The sequence below is a fragment of the Cotesia glomerata genome, linkage group LG1 (assembly GCF_020080835.1).
Source record: "Cotesia glomerata isolate CgM1 linkage group LG1, MPM_Cglom_v2.3, whole genome shotgun sequence".
Lineage (NCBI taxonomy): Eukaryota > Metazoa > Arthropoda > Insecta > Hymenoptera > Braconidae > Cotesia > Cotesia glomerata.
The window spans coordinates 2,603,215-2,621,562 of NC_058158.1; the positions used below are offsets into that span (position 1 = coordinate 2,603,215).

Here is an 18,348-nt window from a genome sequence, read left to right on the forward strand (position 1 = left end):
ATTTAATGAACAATGAAAATAATGATGATATTGACAATCATCTGATAATTTTCATTTTTATTTTAAAACTAAATTTTTACTAACTAATTTTAAAAAAATTGTACTATTATTTTTTAAAATGTTCTTCACCATGATTCATTGGCTTGAAAAAATTCTTAAATATCATCAATGTTTATTAATTTTAGTTTTATCCCAAAAAATCCTTCACATTTACTTAAGTAATTTAAATTTAAATTGCAATTAAAAAATAAACTCTCATAATCCAATAATTCCTAGCAATAATAAAAAAAAAAACATATATTTTATACAAAACTGATTTATTAAATTTCTACTTCGCTCAACGAGTTTCAAAAATTAATTCATTCCAAAATATAACAGTAATTAAACAATTGGTGCGTAATAAATATAACAAATATCCTTATAGTCAACTAACAATAATAGCTACAACTATTTGATAACCAAAAAGTACATCTACTGCTCACTTAATTAATTAGAAGCATGATAAAATTTATATAATTACATATTTAAATTTATTAAAGTGATTTAAACAAAAATCACCCATAACATCAAATAAAATCCAGTAAAAAATTAAAGAGTTTGTGCATTATGTATTAAGGTGTTCATCATTTCGAAATAAATTATTCACATCAGTTTAGACGAAAAAAAACTCAGAAACTATCTCTTATTCTTGTCCATAAATTTCAGCAGTCGATCTTTTAGGCCTCCAGGAACAACTTTCTCAGTCTCGACCTTGCGCTTTTCCTCCAACTTTTTTCTGATGGTCTTCATGCGCTCCTTCTTTAACCGCTGCTGTTCCTTCTTCCAGATGTCCTTAAAATCCTTGCAGAAGCTGATCCATAGCCCGAAGAAATCTTTAGGGTCAGCAGTGTCTATACTAGTGCCTTTAGGAACATATTGGTAAAAAAGCATAACAGCCTTAAACCTAGCTCTTGCTTCCTGGAGGTTTTCCTTCTCATTAGCCAGCTCATTTCTAGCTCGGGCCAAGAATGTCTCCATCTTTTCCTTGAAAGCAGTCGTTGAGTCCTCTGGTGATAATTCCGCGACTGTTTTACAGTTTTTTTCACACTTCTGGAGTTCCTTTTCCAGCCTGTCCAGTTCCTTGATGATGTCTTCAAAGTTTATCGTCGAAGCAGCTTCAATATCAGCCGGTTCGGGTACGGGCAGCGCCAACATCTGGTCAAAATTGTAATTGCCCTCTTGTTCTAATCTCACGCGAACAAGATAGTGTAGAAGAGTAACTCCAGATACTTTTGACTTTACATCTTTTAATTTACTGAGAATTTCAAGTCCAAACCCGTCGGCTTGCCCTCGCATTCGGTTCCCGCCGTTCATGTAATTGCCGAGAGTCAGAATTAACCCCATAACTCTCTTCAAAGACTGCGAATTGCGGAGATAGTCGCATGTCGATCTCAGATTCGTCAACTTGGTTGAAACTGAAGAAATAGCATCGTGAAACTCAGATTGGAACATCAGACAAGCGATGCGTTCATTGAAGTTCTTTATCGTCGACAATTGCTTCAAAAACATCTCTGGACGATCCAGAGGAATTCCAGGATTCTCTTTTTCGTGAAGAGTTATGTCTTCCATTTCTTTGGCCGTCGGCATTATCTCGTAAATCTGTCTGAGGGCTTCGAGGCTGACAATGCTGGTGTCCAGGTTGTAAACGGCGTTTTCCACCTCGCTGAAGTCCACTCGCAGACTCTTCTCCAGAATACCCACGTTCTTGGAGCGCTTTGAGTCAAGGATTTTCGCTGGCTGGATCTTTGAGGGCTTGCTAGACTCTTCTTTCTTTATCGTGGGTTTTCGTTCGATTACTTGTCGCGAGAAGAGGTCCACGAACTCCTTCATATTCACGTTCTCTTCCTGTTTCTCGATCTCTAGCCACAGGGGAACCTGTTGAAGAAAATCCCGGTGGTTAAATAGAAAAATTAAAAAAAATAAATTGTTAAAAAAGACAGTATTAAATATGATAGTACCTGAGGAGGAGCATCTGGAGACGTTGCAGGAATTATTGGTTGCTGGTCGGCTGGGATTATTATTCTGGTCCAGTAGAGAGGCTTCATCGGTATTTCTGGTGCTAAAGCTTCTTTTCTTAAGCCTGGAATTATAAATTTTTAATTAAAATTGTGGATAATTTTAATTAATTTTACGAAACTCATGAAGTTCTTTCATTTTTGTAAGCTTGTTTATAGATTAATTGAATAATTATTCTAGGACTTTTTAAATAATTTTTATAATTTTAATTTAATAATTTTAGTAATAATAATAATAATAATTGTAATTGTAATTTTAATTGTAATTTATTGAAAGAGGCCGTAGGACGTAGTCCTCTAACGGCCAAAAGCATATACAGAGTATACAAAATATCTTAAAATTAAGTACAGATCAATATAATTTTAAGTAAAAATCAAAAACAAAAAGTGCTCATAAGCTATTATCGACAATCAAAATAGATTCTTATAATGTTAATGTTAATATTGATAGGTCTCTCAACGTCAATTTTATCACAATAATATAAATTTAATTAATCAAGATTAATAATGAATACTGAAACAAAAACTGTCTACTTCAAGCCTTATACCATATTGCACAGGATAGCAAATAACTAAATTGCACTTGGTCAAAAATGCAGAATACACACTTAGAGATCGGCACGCTCAGTAGCTAATAAGTGTTTATAACAACTTGTTTTAAATATTGCTAGTGAGTCAGCTGCTGTTATTGATGGCGGCAAGGAATTCCAAAAGGAAGTCCCCAGAACCACAAAGGAGTGCTGAAGAATTGAAGTACGTGGAATCCGCGCCAGAAGTGTATCAGTCCGATTATTGTCCCTATGTCTCGCGACATTATGGTTCATCCTTATTCTATCCTTTAACAAAGCATTTTTATTCATGACTAACATTCCGTAATAAATGCAGCCCATCAGGTGAAGCCGACGATGATATGGCGAAAGCCACCCAAGATCAAGCCGCGGTCCATTAATGTGTTCTCCAAGTCGTTTACGCAGCACAAAGCGCGCACAGTTGTTCAGAGCAACTTTCAGCTTTTTCTCAAGGCCCTGATTTAGGTTAGTGAGAGCTACGGCACAGTAGTCAAAAATAGGAAGCACCAAACTAGTTACTAATTGACGCTTTAGAGCAACGTTTAGTTCATTAACCGACTGGCGGAGTCTGTATAACATTCTCGAAACTGAATTACAAATCCTAGCGACCTGATCAACCCACGATAGTCTCTGATCAATTAAAACACCGAGGTATTTGAAGCTAACAACATAGTCAATATCTTCATTTCCCAATACGATACTCGGTATCTGGTCTAGCTTGATCAAGTTAACATTGAATGCACTGCCTAATATCATAGCCTTTGTCTTGGAGGCATTAATCTTCAGTTTATTTAATCGACACCACTCCAACACGGCAGCAAGATCTTCATTCATCCTCTCAATTGCACTATCCAGGTCAGTGATTTTACATGTTAGACAATAATAATAATAATAATAATAATAAAAGTTATTCTAGGATTTTCTAAATAACTAACAACCTGCAGTAATTATGTGACTGCCAAAAATTTAAAATTGTAAACAAAAAAACTTGATCTCAATGATTTTTTAATATTTTCAATCTCAATCTACAGCGTTAAAGATAATATTGATACAAAAGAATCAATTACCAATAATCTAATTGAAAATGTGACGAAACAAACTTATAAAACTAACAAACTATCCACAACTATTCCAAAAACTCAAAATAAAAAATTGACTATCACCAAAAAATGAATAAAATCGTAAAAATATAAATTCAGATCAAAACCTTTCTGATGGTACTAAATTTAACTATAAAAATCCTTTTTAAAATAAACATATCCATTACAAAATTTCCCTTATTCTTTTAATTACATGGATTAACATTTGACCTATACAAAATAAAATGAATAAATAAAAAAATTTGACCTAGCGCGGAATTTAAAGCTATTTGTAAATACTCTAAAAATTTATCATAATAAATTAGCTATTGCTGAAAATCATATGAGACCTTGAAAAGACATAAATTCAGATCAAGATCATTTCAATAATATTGAATTCAACTAAAAAAAAACTCATTTTATCATGCAAATACGCTGGAGACAAAATTTACGTTCTTCTCTTAATTATATAGAATATTAATTTATAAAAAATACTCACTTGCTCGAGCTGGAGGATTCCACCCTCCAACAGGTGGAGTAGGTAATGCTGCTGGACCACCTGCAGATGGAGGTGGCGGTGGCGGTGGAGGTCCTGCTGAACTAGATCCTGGTATTGGTGGTGGTGGAGGTGGACCACCTAAACCGGGCATTGGTGGTGGAGGTGGTGGACCACCTAATCCTGGCATTGGTGGTGGAGGTGGTGGACCACCTAATCCTGGCATTGGTGGTGGAGGTGGTGGTCCACTTAATCCTGGCATCGGAGGTGGATGTGGTGGTGGTGGATTAGTTAATCCTGGCATCGGTGGTGGAGGTGGTGGGCCACTTAAATTTGGCATTGGAGGTGGCGGAGGTGGTAGAGCTCCATCAACAGCAGGCATTGGAGGTGGAGGTGGTGGAGCAGGAACAAAGACATCTGGTAACGGTGGTGGTGGTGGAGGTGGAGGAGGAATAAGATTTATACATGCAAATTGTTCTTTTTTATTAGCTGATTCGTCCACAGGTAAAGATGATGGAGCTGGAGGGTTTGAGTCACTATCTTCCACCTTCAACTCTTTAACACCATCATCTCCATCACATCCATCAGACTTCTTGATTGAAGATTCTCTAGCGCTCATTAAACTTTCATCCATCCCAGAATCATTGTCCGCCGGAGGAAAGTCCAGTTTCTTTCTAGTTTTGGTAACTTTAATCTCTTCAGATTCATCAATACTGTCTAATCCTACATCTAAATTATTTAGGCGACTGCTGACGTTATCCGTGACATCAACTTCATGATTTTGGTCGGTTACTTCTTTTTCTGGCTTGGTGTCAGAAGACTTTCTGAAAGGTGGTACCTTGTACTTAGTTTCATCGCTAATTCTGTCGGCTTCACAAATAGTCGACAAATCGGACAGTAGTGCTGAAGAATCATCTTGAAACTTATCCGATAATTGATGAGGAATCGGCGATAAGTCTATTGAGCTGCCAGTGAATCTTCCGCTTTCAGATGACACACAGCTTCTGTTTAATTCTAAATTATTGTCATCTTTTGGCATAGGCGAGCTGGCTTTTGATCTCGTGACAGCAGGCTTTTCTGATTTATCTCTGTTCTGTTTCTCCAGGTCTTCGACCAGTTTCTTGAGCCTCGTGACCTCGGTGCGTAAGCTCGCAATCTCATCTTCAAGTCCTTGGACGTATTCCAATGAATGTTTTGAGTCATTGTTGCTGGGTTCTGTACATATCTTTGAAGGTATTAGCGAATCCCAATAGTATACTTGATCAGCCTGGAGAAAAAAATTAATTATTAGTTTAAAAATAAATTTTTTTGTCGAAAAAATTTACAAGTCAATTTTTTTTTTAATTATTTAAATTAAATTTTACATATTCTCGGACTAATTTTTACTTTTTACACTGAGTAATAAAACTAAATAGTACAATTTATTTTTCTTAAAAATAGTACAGTTTTATTTTTACTAAAAAAATCTTCGTATTACCTTAAAAATGTGAGAGATTAAAAAAAAATTTTTTTTTAATGATAAGAAAGATTAAATAATGTACAACTCGCTTTTTATTTTCAACTAATGAATAATTAAAATAAAATCTATCAGTCTGTGGTAATTACTCCCTTTTAAAATAAAAAACCAATTAAAAACTCACTGAAAAAGTTTTAGTTGTCGCCTTATCTCCAAGCGCCTTAATAATCCCTATCGCCTGTAACTGTGAATACAGCGCAGCAGTAAATTTTTTTAGATCCCCATCCGAAAGTTGTTTCCGTAAATGTTCTGGAATTTCTGCCGTGAGCAAGTTTATTAGATGTTGACCTAGAACCAAGTAAAAAATTTTTCAATCAATTACATTTAACCTCTCTGTATATTTATAACATTTATATGCCAAAGACCAAATATTGCCGTAGTTCGCTTAAAATATCACGTCAATTTTTTGTATCAAAAAAACATAATAATGTAAAATTTATGTTTTATTAATTTTTAATTTTTTTAAAGCACACAGAAAAAAAATTTACTTGAACCAAGTAAATAATTTTGAAGAACTTCATCTTCAAGATTTGAGTAGAAAAATTCTCAAAATTTAAATAAATTTTACTTGATTCAAGAATTTTTCGTCTTTATTTAATACAATGATACTCTTCAAAATTATTTTCTTAGTTCAAGAATTTTTTTCGTGATCTAAGTTAATTTTTTTTTTTGTGCAAATTTACCTATTCAAGTATGATTATCAAATTTAATTTTAATATTCAATGACATCATGGCTTAACAAGACATTTCATAATTCAATAATAAATGTCTAACATACTGAAAACTGGTATTACAACAAAATACCCGCGTTCATGTTAAGGGAAGAGAAAAATTTTTTTAATTTAAAAAAACCATTACAGGTTCTTATATTTAATTTTTTGTAGTTTTTAAAACTACTCTCTGTAATTCTATGTGATAAATAATTGTTGAAGTATTAATGTTCGGGTATTTTGTTACGCAGCCTGAAAGTGTCGGACACTCGAAGTATTGCGACATTTAATTGAATATTTAAGATTAAATACTAAAAAAAGCAGACATCTGAAATTTTTTTTAACAATTTTAATGAATTAATATTTGATAAATCAAAAATAAAAGAATTGACATGTCGCAATACTTCAATATTTTGTTTGATTTTTTAAATTCTAAGTTCAATAAGCTTCTCAATTATTTAATTTAGTTACGAAACATTAATTAAAACCGAAGAATAATAAATCAATTTATATCGAAGTAGTTTTTTTTTATTATTTCATATTTTAATTCCGGCAGTTTATTTATTTAATTTTACTCACTCTTGGGTATAAGTGATGATCGGTAATTTTGTGAATTTGACAGCTCCATAATTACAAGACTAATTTATCTGAATAGCAAATTTAGTACAGTTAAAAAAATGTCTCTGATCTCGGCGAATTATTTAGACTTTAATAAAAAAATCAGCATAGTACTGCGATAATAAAGTAAATAGCAATTAAGTATAAGCACATGAGATTTGACAGGTTTATTGATCACAAATTAATGACAACTCTCATATTAACTCCTATCGACTTAAGATTGTCAAAGTATAAAGAGAACTAAACACAGTTTGTCGAAAAAGTTATCACTAATATATTAGCAATAATAATAATAAACAAAAAGCTGAGTGGATCTAACGGATTCGAGAGTCGGTGGGCTCCAATGGACGTTATTATGACCGGACTAAGTATGGTAATACACGATCATCAGCCGTACCAGCGAGGAAGTATTTAAATATTGCAGGAGAATTCACGGAGCGTGTTACACCGAACACCGAACACCGAGTAACGTTTGCTTTTGAATAATAATAAAATAAAAATAAGCGATTCGAAAAACAGTCGACGGTATCTTTACGAGCTGACTCGTATCGAGATAATGAAGAAGAATCTCCAGCAGCACAATATTATATTCGGGTATCTGTTTTGCGTAAAATACCAGTTTTCTCTGCTCCGTACTCGGCAAAGTCTCCGGGGCATCATTTTAGGTTTATATATGTTTACGTATATTTATACTTATATTATATGTTTTTTTAGAGATACTCTCTCATCTTTCATCTCTGGTTTAGTTGTGCAGTGTCCAAACAAAATGATAACTCTTATCGTATTGTGTGCGCGTAGTATTACACGGATGACGCGCGGAATTCCTTCAGTTTTATCTTTTTATATACTCTGCATTTTATAGTGCAAATTATTTTATAATGCCTATTTTATTTTGCCAGATATTTGAATTACAATACGGATTATATTTAACTTTGCAGATATTTATAAGTTCTTTAATTCATTTAAAAAAATTCAAATTTGCAGAATTTAAAATACTTTTTTTTTTTTAGCATTAAAAAAAAATATTTCAAATTATTTTTTAATATTTTTTTTTTTCGTTGAAAATTAACAACACAACAATTTTCAGACATTTTTTTACATAAAATTGATTAATAATAAAAGCTCAAAATTTTATATTTGATAGAAAATATATCATAACATTTTTTTCAATGTCTGTGATTGATTTTTAAATTAAATATTAAGAACTTGCAAGTAATTCGTATTACAAAAAAAATATTCAATATTTAGCGCTGTAGTAATAAAATGATTTATACTTGCTATAATTATATAAAAAAAAAATAAATATTTTTATTGCTAATAATTAATTTAACCTTGAACTTCATCCAATTAATCATAATAACTATGATTATTTTTTTAATTGTTTTCGATAAAAGTAGATGAAATTTATCAGCAAAAAGTTATCGATATTAATTTATAATTTTTTTTTTATCAAACATCTTATTATATTATTAACTTGAATTAATTTACGAACACAAAAAATCAATAAGATTTTATTACGTCAGTTATATATTGTTTGGTATTTTGTTTAATGTTTGTAATTAATTAAAAACCTGATTTCCGTGAAAAATATATTATAAAATTTCTTGAAATATAGAAATTTTTTGAGTGATTAAATTAATTTTATAAATGATCAGGAAATTTAAATATTTTTAAAAATATGAATAGCTAAAATTAATTTTATCAAAAAAAAAATTTGAAAGGTTTAGCTTTAAAATGATTTCTGACAATATTATTCAAAAAATAGACGTATTATCCATTAACTTAATTTTAAAAACAAATAAAAAAGTGTCGTCATGTTGTGTAAATATGACAATAATCTAAATGGGCGTGAGTGTATTATATACAATTGATAGCGCTTTAGATGAGGCCTTTATGATTCCGAATAAATAAAAAAAAAAAATAAAATATGGAATAAAAATTAGTACCGCGTGCGATAGCGATCCCATGAGAGTCGTGTTCTGTCAGTTGTTACGTGCCGCGTGATTTAGAGATCAGCTTTTATGTAAATGAGACAACGTTAAGTCCCGGTATGGGTCGTTGCGCTACAGCCTCTTATCCCGTGGTTACTTCGCGTGCCTAATGCCAAAAGGGCGTATAAAAAGTTATACGCCCTTTTGGTTTTGCAAAACCAAAAGGGCGTATAATTTTTTTTTTGTGCTAATCGTTTTGTAAATATGTTCTAAGCCTAAAAATGAAAATAAAATTTCCAAATCCAAAAGGGCGTATGTCTTAAGTTATACGCCCTTTTGGCTTTAGAACACTGAAAATTTAGTGATCTAAAACCAAAAGGGCGTATAATTTTTAACTTCCCGTTAAGGTGTTTTTGATTCTATACATACATATTATGGATTTTAACTCCAATTTTACGCAACGGAATTGGTGGTTTGAATTTTTAGGCGAGTAGAGCATACCTACGCTCGCGCTAAAAGTATACAATTAAACAAAAATATATCTTTTATTGCAGCTATAGCGGGCAATAAATTATTATAATAATCCGAAGTTAAAAAATACTAGAAAAAACTAATATCAAAATACGGAAAGTTTATTGGGGTACGATTCCTGCACCTTCTCTACGTACATCTTTTACATTTTCGTCTGAAAAAAAATAAATTTATAAAAAATATGAACATTCTAGTACGCGAAAAAATTTTTAATTCATATGCTTTTTTAATCATTCGTCTGTCCAAGATGATGAAAATTCAAAGTTACTACCATCGTAAATGTTGAATTTTTAAAAGTTTTTTTTATACAAACCTTCTCCGGACAATTTTAAAGACTGTTTTTCGAAATTTTGAAAAAATCCTGATTTTTTTTTATACGCCCTTTTGGCTTTAGACCGATAATTTCCTAAAGCCAAAAGGGCGTATATCTTAAGATACGCCCTTTTGGCGTTAGTACGTCAAAAATTTTTTTTCTGCAGATCTTTACGTTTCGAGCGATTCTAGAAAGAATGGCAAAAAAAAATTTTTTTATACGCCCTTTTGGCATTAGGCACGCGACTTATATTATGCCGTAAGACTACTTGTATCGAGAATCACTTAACCAAATAATATAAAACGTTACTATATATTGAGAAAACTCCGTTGATTAAGACACTGTTCTGTCATTTGCACATTCTAATACAATAAACCGGAAAACCGCTAAATATTTTACAAATATTCTATTTCCTAAAAATAAAAATTACATCAATTAAATTCCTGAGCAATCATAAAAATTATTAATCATTCATTTTCTCGGGCTGGAATAATTTCTCACAGTAAATTTATTTAAAACACTAAAACTATGGGCCGGATTTGAATTAAAAAAAGTATGAATTGATAAGGGATAAATAGACCGCGACAAAATCAGAGGACAGTAAATAAAATAAAATAATAAAATTATTGTATGCTGATTTAAAAGTAAAACAGTTGCTTGAGTTTTATACTGTACGACGTTGTATATTATACGCGTAATACACTAATATAAAGTGATAACTGATAATAAAACTAACAGAAGTTGACGACACTTGTTTTGTTTTATCCTCACTCCTAAATGTACACTGTAGGATAATAATGGTGTATTTATATGATAGTATTCCGGTAAATATATATATATTTATGTGTAAAGCCTCTAATACCAAGCATGTTTACAATCTAGTCTGTAATCCGTCAGCGGATTACGCTATTTATTCTTCTTTTGACTTATGAAATAAATAATACAGATCAAGGCAGCTGGCTGTCACGTGAATTTAACGGTGTTTAAAAAATGTAATTATTGATTACAAAGTCCGAAGAATTTGTCACCGTTTATCATAAGTGATAAACTCTTTTCTGTTATTTATTAAGAGCGACTTTTGTTGACATTTTTGCTTTTAAATGTAATATAGGTTGTAAGAATATTAAGTGGGAGAGTAATTAACACCATTGATTAAGAGTAAATCACTATTGTAAATGTTTTGCCTTTTATCTTTGACTTTTATTGAAATTTTTAGAAGATGTGATGAAATAGATAACTTTTCAGTTTTTAAAAATATTTTTGTATGATAAAAATTATTTTTTTATAGTAAAAAAAATTTAAGAATGGGATTTTGACATGACATTAAAGTTAGCAGTTACTTGAGAATTTTTTAATTTTGTTTAACAAAAAAATTTACTCCAAAAAATTATTTTAAAAAAATTGCATTTTTAATTTTTTAAAATTTCTACATGTCAATTTTTTTATATTTTTTTTTGGCCATAATTTATTTGTTAAAAAAAATTCTAAAAATTATTAAATATCTGCTAAATTTATCATCATGATTTTGACACTGATTGAAATTTTTATCAAAAAAATTTTTTTTTCAAACAATAAAAGTATTTGAACTTACCAGTAAATTTTTCGGCGACTGGAAACGGCGGTGTCTTGTGAGCAAGTGTATTCGCAGATGTAAAACTTGATACTCTTCTGAGCGCGACACCCGCGCTAGGTGATTTCAATTGTTCATTAGTACTGTGTCTGCGATAAGATCCGTTGAGCGGCGGTGACACTGAAAAAACACTCGAAGTTGATAAACTCGGAACATCATTATTATTTTTCGATTTATAACACGCCATTATTAGTAACTTTTATATCGACACATAAAATTATCCCGCTTAATAAATAAATAAATAAATTTGACAGTCTGAAATTATTATCAACAAACTTCGCACTGATTGTATCTTAAAGTAAAAATAAATATTAATAATAAACTTCATATAGACAACAATGCAAGTAGAAAACGTGTTTTCAGTTTCAATACAGACGATTAAAATGAAAGTCCTCAAGAAAATTTACACTATATTACAATAGTATAATAGTAACTAATGTATGTACCTATGTATAAATATAAATAAAACTAGAGAGCGACATATAGTGTCGGTCTTCATCGTACTCTACTCCAATCTAAAAGTTTGTTGGAAATGGAAACAATAACAAAATCAGCTAGATAATCCCTTCGATAGCCTTCAGGACAATACACAAAGTTTGTTATGTTTATGTATATCTAACTGAGCAAAACCGGTCTCCAGATCTGCATTATCCGGTTAGACTATTTAATTCCCCATTGTTCGATTCGCAAATATAAATAAAAGTAAAGCTGCATACTCTATCTAATCGAGAGATTAATTTTATTTTGTCCCGGCTTTATTATTCTACTACCAATTTACCGTAGACCTATGTATACTACATGTGCAACAAAATGTTTGTGTTGTACGCGCATCAAAAACTGACAAAATTTGCACCATAATATTTAGTTGATTTTACAGAATTTATTCAGCTATGTAGCATATTTTTAATTATATGATATCAACAAACATTTATTTTTCATTTTATTCTATTAAATTACTCTGATTTTTAAATTAAAAAAATAGTAAACTTGTCTTTTTAAAAAGTTTTTCTCTTTATAATTATTTTTTTGAGAAAAGAAAATTTTTTTCTCTATTCAAGAATTAATTTTTTTTTTGTGTAATAAAACTACTGACAATAATTTTCCGATTGAAAAATTTTTTATGCTAAATTATTATTTAAGAATTAATTAATTTTTTATGAAACTAAACACAAAAATTATACTACTCAGTTATATTTAATACAAAAATTTGGTAATAAAAATTCTTATTAAAAATGTAAGAAAAAGTTAATATGTATTTAACTGGGCGTTCTTGAAATTTTTTTATTATTTAAATAAGATTTTTTTTTGTGTTTATTGTTATTGTTTTATTTAAAATTAAAAAAAAATTTAGATTTAAAATATTATTGTATAGTAATTTAACCATATATTTATTTTTTGCCTGAAAATGTGGATTCTATTATGATAATCCACGAGACGTCACAATAGCAATTATAATAAATGATAAGAATCAGAGAAAGCTAATATTTATCAACATTAATATAACTTAAATTCCCAATTTAAAAGAATAAATTTTCAGTCGATTCAATTTAAAAAAATACTACCATCCGAATAAATTTTTTTGAATTTAAAAATTTATAACAAATCTAAAATTAAAAAAAATGAATAACTTACCGATTTGCGTAGACTTAGGCTCAATTTTCCGTCCCGCAGCTCCAAAATTTTTTCTATTATTGGTCAGCAATTGCCGAGACTTTTTGGCGGTAATCGTGTGACCGAAGACAGCGCTGGTATCAGCCACCATCCCGTTTTCTTCGGGATCGGTAAAGACACTGTCGCTGGAAGAAGCTTGGCTCGGTGGCGTGGGTATGTCCGATAGTTTCAGCACACTCGCGTTTGCGCGACGCCACGAATCGGTTACGAGAAGCTGAGGATCGAGATTGTTCGCAGCGGGAATGGAACCAGAAGCGGGTGGTGCGTTAACTGAATCGATGTGTGAGTCCACAGGTGGGAGCGGACTAGAACAGGACGTTCCGATCTCCTCCTCTTTGAGTTTAGGCCCTTGCTGGTACCGTGGTTGTGGGGCTGGTGGCTTTTCAACCGGTACTTCCGCTCGTTTTGGAGATTCCACATCCACTTTTATGTAATCCGGGCGTATCGTTGGGATACCCGGTGCCTGTTTAAGTTTTATTTATTGTTATTGTATTGAATTAACAGATTATTATTATTATTATTATTTTTAGAATTATTAAATTATTAAATTAGAATTAAAGTGCAATTTAAATTTAAATTTATATAAAAATCCATAATTGAAAAACTACTTTATTAACTGTGCAAGTGAATATTAAGAGACCTAATATTGTTATATTATTCTGATATTAATATTATATTATTATTAGCACCTTTGAGTGCACCTGTACTATTATTATTATTTTTGTAAACCTTAAGCATTATATTATCTATACACTGTAAAAAAAAACCGGTGTAAGTCCATGCGGTGTACGGTGTTAAAAATTCCGGTGTTAAATTCAACACCGAAATCTGTGTAGCAGTAACACCGGTTGCGGTGTAAATATTTTTTTTCGGTGTTAAATCGGTGTTATAAATTTTCCGGTGTTGATAATATTTTAAGTAACACAATTTTTATAATTAAACTTTTTATGTACATTAAACTTTTTTATAAACTCTTTACATGGCCGTGTGGTGTGAAATAATGGTGTGAAATTCTCTCGGTGTAAATTTTCGATCCGTGTTACTTTAACACCATTATTAAAGGACAATTTTAGGACATCATATAGATAATCGGAAACTCTAAAATAGTGGATTTTAGTAATTATTTCATAACTTTTAAGTATTTTTTTTAAGATTTTCGGAATACTTCTAAGATAATTTTAGAATCAATGCAATTTATTTGAAGCAATTTAGTTGAAATTTTGTCCTTAAATCTTATGTGGAACCTTTTTTGAATAATCTTAAAATATTTTTTTTAACTATTTGAAAATAAATTTTGAATAAATTTGAGACATTTTTGAGACAATTTTGGAACATTTTTTGGACAGTTTTAGAGTGTTTTTACAAAAAATTTGAAACATTTTTAGAACAATTTTACAACAATTTTGAACGTTTTTTAAATGATTTTCATATAGATAATTTATTTTTGCACATCCGTAGATTTGTCATGTTTAAAACATCTATTATATTATGAGAAACATCATGGTTACGATAAAAATAATTATTATATTGTTCCTAAACATTTAATATTCTAAATACTATTTAACTTGTTGTATAACATTCATTAAATCGATTTCTGCGTAATTTTATAAGTTGAAAATTCTTAAATAAATGTTACTTGTTTCATTTTGATAAATATTGAATATTAATTGTGTTTTATGGATCATGTAATATTCATATTCCGATACGGTGTAAATTTATTCTACTGTTACACCGGTATTACACCGGTTAGACTGATATTACACCGGTTTAACACCGGATTTTTAACACCGCAAAAGAGCATCGCTACACCGGTGTTAATACACGGGTGTTACATAGCGGTGTTAAAATGAGTCCATTTTAACACCGCTTTTTTTACAGTGTATTAATTAAGAGAATAATCAAAATTTTATGGCAAGTGTATTTATATGGTAAAATGTTTTTTATGGTTAAATTTGGTATCATTGGAAAAGTCTTGAATTGAATTTGTGCTTTTCAAGGTTTCATATCATTCTCACTGATAGTCAATTTATTATGATAAGTATTTAGGCTGCATTCGAAAATGCTCTATCTCTAAATACATAATTAAGAAATGACCTTGTATCTCGTGAACTATTGACATTTTCAAAGATATAAGCTCATCCCGATGTTACACTCATCAAGACCTTTCATTTAAGTACCCACATCAATTTTTCATATATTTATATGTATTATATATACATGTATATATGAAAAATATATCAAAATGCATGTGGGTACTCAAATGAAAGCCCTTGATGAGTGTAACATCGGGATGAGCTTATATCTTTAAAAACGTCAATATTTGAGAAAGTACAGTGCAATTAACAAAAGTCATTATTTATAATAAAGCAAAATTTTATTTATTTATAGTTCACAAGTTACGGCAGTCACATAGTGACTGCAAGGTTGCTAGTTATTTTATTATTGTTATTATATCGGTATGATATTAAATAAAAATAAATTAAGATTAGACATCTTATCTTCTTGCTATCGCTGGCTGAATTTTAGTTAAGAGTCATGTTATTTATATCTAAATATATATATATATATATATATATAGTATGGATTTCTTATTCGAGATGATATTATCACCGTACAATTATAATCCACGATGTATAATAACAATAACTTCATATCCGTGTTGGAGTAAGTGATTATGTCATTTACTCTGATAATTCTTCACAAATGTTACTCAATTGATTTATTAAATTTATGATAACTGATATCGCATTAGTTGGACAAATTTTATTGTTTTTTTAAGGATTACCTTTTTTTTTCGTCTAAACTAACGCCGGATAAATTCACTCAATGGTTTAATTTATTTGATTATACTTATCGTTGTCATAAAAATTTTTAAAGTTTATAATTATTTTATTTAAACTTACGGCATTGAATTTCTTGAATTGCCAGCACAAAAAATTTACTATTTTTACCCAAATGAAATTCATGACAAGCTTGATTCAGGCTAAGTGTTTATTAATTTTTGTATAGTAGACGTTTAACAATTTTAATAGTTTTATATGAAAATTTTAATTTTGTGATTGAAGAGGTTAAATTTCAATAATTTAGAGTAAAAAATTGACAATCAATGAATTTTATATTAATTCAGAATTATTATAAAAATATAAATAAGTAAATTTTTAATTATAGTCTTAAAATTTTTTTTGTAAAATTTTAAAATATTATTTAAAGTGAAATATTAAAGAAAAAAATGATACAGATTTTTCTACTTTAGATAAAGAGATTTAATATTCTTTAAAAAAGCTTTTTTTTAATTTCACTGTATACCTTTGTTCTTTAGAAAAACATTGCATTGAAAGTCAAAGTATAAGATAGTCTACATTGTGAGCGCTCAGAATATGTTTACAAACATTTGAGTTTAAATTTCATGCTGTGATTATTAACATAAATTTAATTCTATAATTTTATTAAACAACCTTGCTAAAATCAATCCAAGTGATACATGACAAATTAAATTTGGAAAAAAAGGTTATCTAAAACCCGTAACAAACTTAAATACTTTTTTGTGTTTCATGACCTACTTTTTGTTATCATGACAAGTTTTAATAATTAATTGACAGAAAAAAAATATTCTAACGATTTCTCTATTACTTAAGCAGTACAAAAAATTTTGTTAAATTAAAATTAAGAATTAATAATAATAGTTGAAATATGTTTGTATCACTTTTTGTAGACAGTGTTTAAAAAATAAATACTTATTTTTATAAATAAAACAAAGTAAATTAAGAATTACTAAGTACTGTATAATTTGTTGTTAAAATTTACCAAAAAATTCAACATTTTTTAATGTAATGTTTGGGTAGATCATACAAAATATTAATTCATAAATATTTATTAAAAGCTCTAAACTTTTACTTAGAAATGAAATTTCTTAAAAAATTTAGAAGTCGTATTATATATTAGCAATGAATTTTTTTTAATTTAAATAAATATAAAATCAAACCTGTCGACTTTTAGGCGGTTGAGGAGCAGGCCTCTTCCCCGGAGTGTGAACTTTTTCAAAACTAACTGGAACATTAGTTTCAGGCCCCACATTCTGTTTCTTCTGACGTTTTTTCCCGTCACTTTGATGATTGCCCATCGCGGTATAATCAGCTGTTGATTTCGCGGTGTCATTTATCGCGGGCGAACTCTGCCCATTCAGACCCTCGACGACGTAATTTCCGACATCGCCGCGGATCCGTGACAACAAGGACCTACCGCTCCGATCGGCAGGAGGATCTTCCTCAGAGTCATCGCGGGTTAAAAAGCTCTTAGTTCTCAAAGAAAATATCCACAAACGGGCGATGTCTCGGAAATTTCTCCGTAAGGGTCGCACCACGCTTGCGGCTGCGCCTTCATTTCCCTCGACACTCATCTCGCAATCGATATACCAAACGCATATATAATATAATGTAATATGTGCGAGACACTTTGATATTATTATTAAATATTAACTCGATTTGAAATCTACTGACACACATTCGGATAAATCATGCCGCATGTAGTATAGTTCGCCGTTTGTTATTCACTTTATTAAATATGAATATATATATACAAGTTTAGGCACTTTTTCTTGCAATTCTTGATTAAAAATTTGTCAGTCAACCCACTACAAATTAATTACATCTACTTTATCGTGTAAAAATTTTTTATTTGTTTCTTGTATCGGGTATAGTCTTAATAAACTTTTAGAATAAACACAATATCAGTAAAATTTATCAAATTGAAAATAATGAGCAATACATATTTTTTCTGTTGAAAAAATTTGAATTTAAAAAAAAAAATAATGCTAACATTTCGGACGCAAATTTTAGAAAATAATTACGTTAGGCAGCAATAATTATCTTCTTCAATTAATAATTCAAATGATAAAACTTTGTATTAAAAATGACAAATTGAAGTTTTGAAAAATTTTTTATAAAAAAAATTAAGTCATAATTATTGAGCATAAATTGAATTAAAAATTTTTACGAATTTATGAATCCATATTTATAAACGTGCAAAAAAATATTTTATTAGAGTGAAAATTTTTTATTTTTCATAAAAAATAGGCGGAGCTTCAACCAAATGTTTTCCAATTTTACATTTGTCGATTAATGAATTCTATGATTTAATTTCAAGTTGTTTAAAAAATTTTTATGATTATTCTTCAATATTTTTTTACAACATATAAATATTTTCTACAAATAAAAAAATTGTCAGTTTGTTC

The 18,348-nt window shown here is 29.8% G+C and overlaps 1 protein-coding gene across 2 annotated transcripts; it reads right to left on the reverse strand.

Annotated features, from left to right (window-relative positions):
* Positions 1–631: 631 nt before the first annotated feature.
* LOC123261134 (protein diaphanous homolog 1-like) lies at positions 632–17,786 on the reverse strand. Of its 2 annotated transcripts, XM_044722657.1 has the most exons (8): positions 17,101–17,786; positions 13,080–13,581; positions 11,409–11,567; positions 5,839–6,002; positions 4,448–5,465; positions 4,202–4,411; positions 1,998–2,119; positions 632–1,914 (listed from the first exon to the last, which is right to left on the reverse strand). In XM_044722657.1, the coding sequence occupies exons 1-8, from the start codon at positions 17,512–17,514 to the stop codon at positions 676–678; spliced, it is 3,828 nt and encodes a 1,275-aa protein (XP_044578592.1). In that variant the 5' UTR covers positions 17,515–17,786; the 3' UTR covers positions 632–675. The 2 variants fall into 2 exon arrangements, with proteins under 2 accessions (XP_044578592.1, XP_044578585.1); XM_044722650.1 differs by having other exon boundaries at positions 4,202–5,465; positions 17,101–17,784.
* Positions 17,787–18,348: the final 562 nt, after the last annotated feature.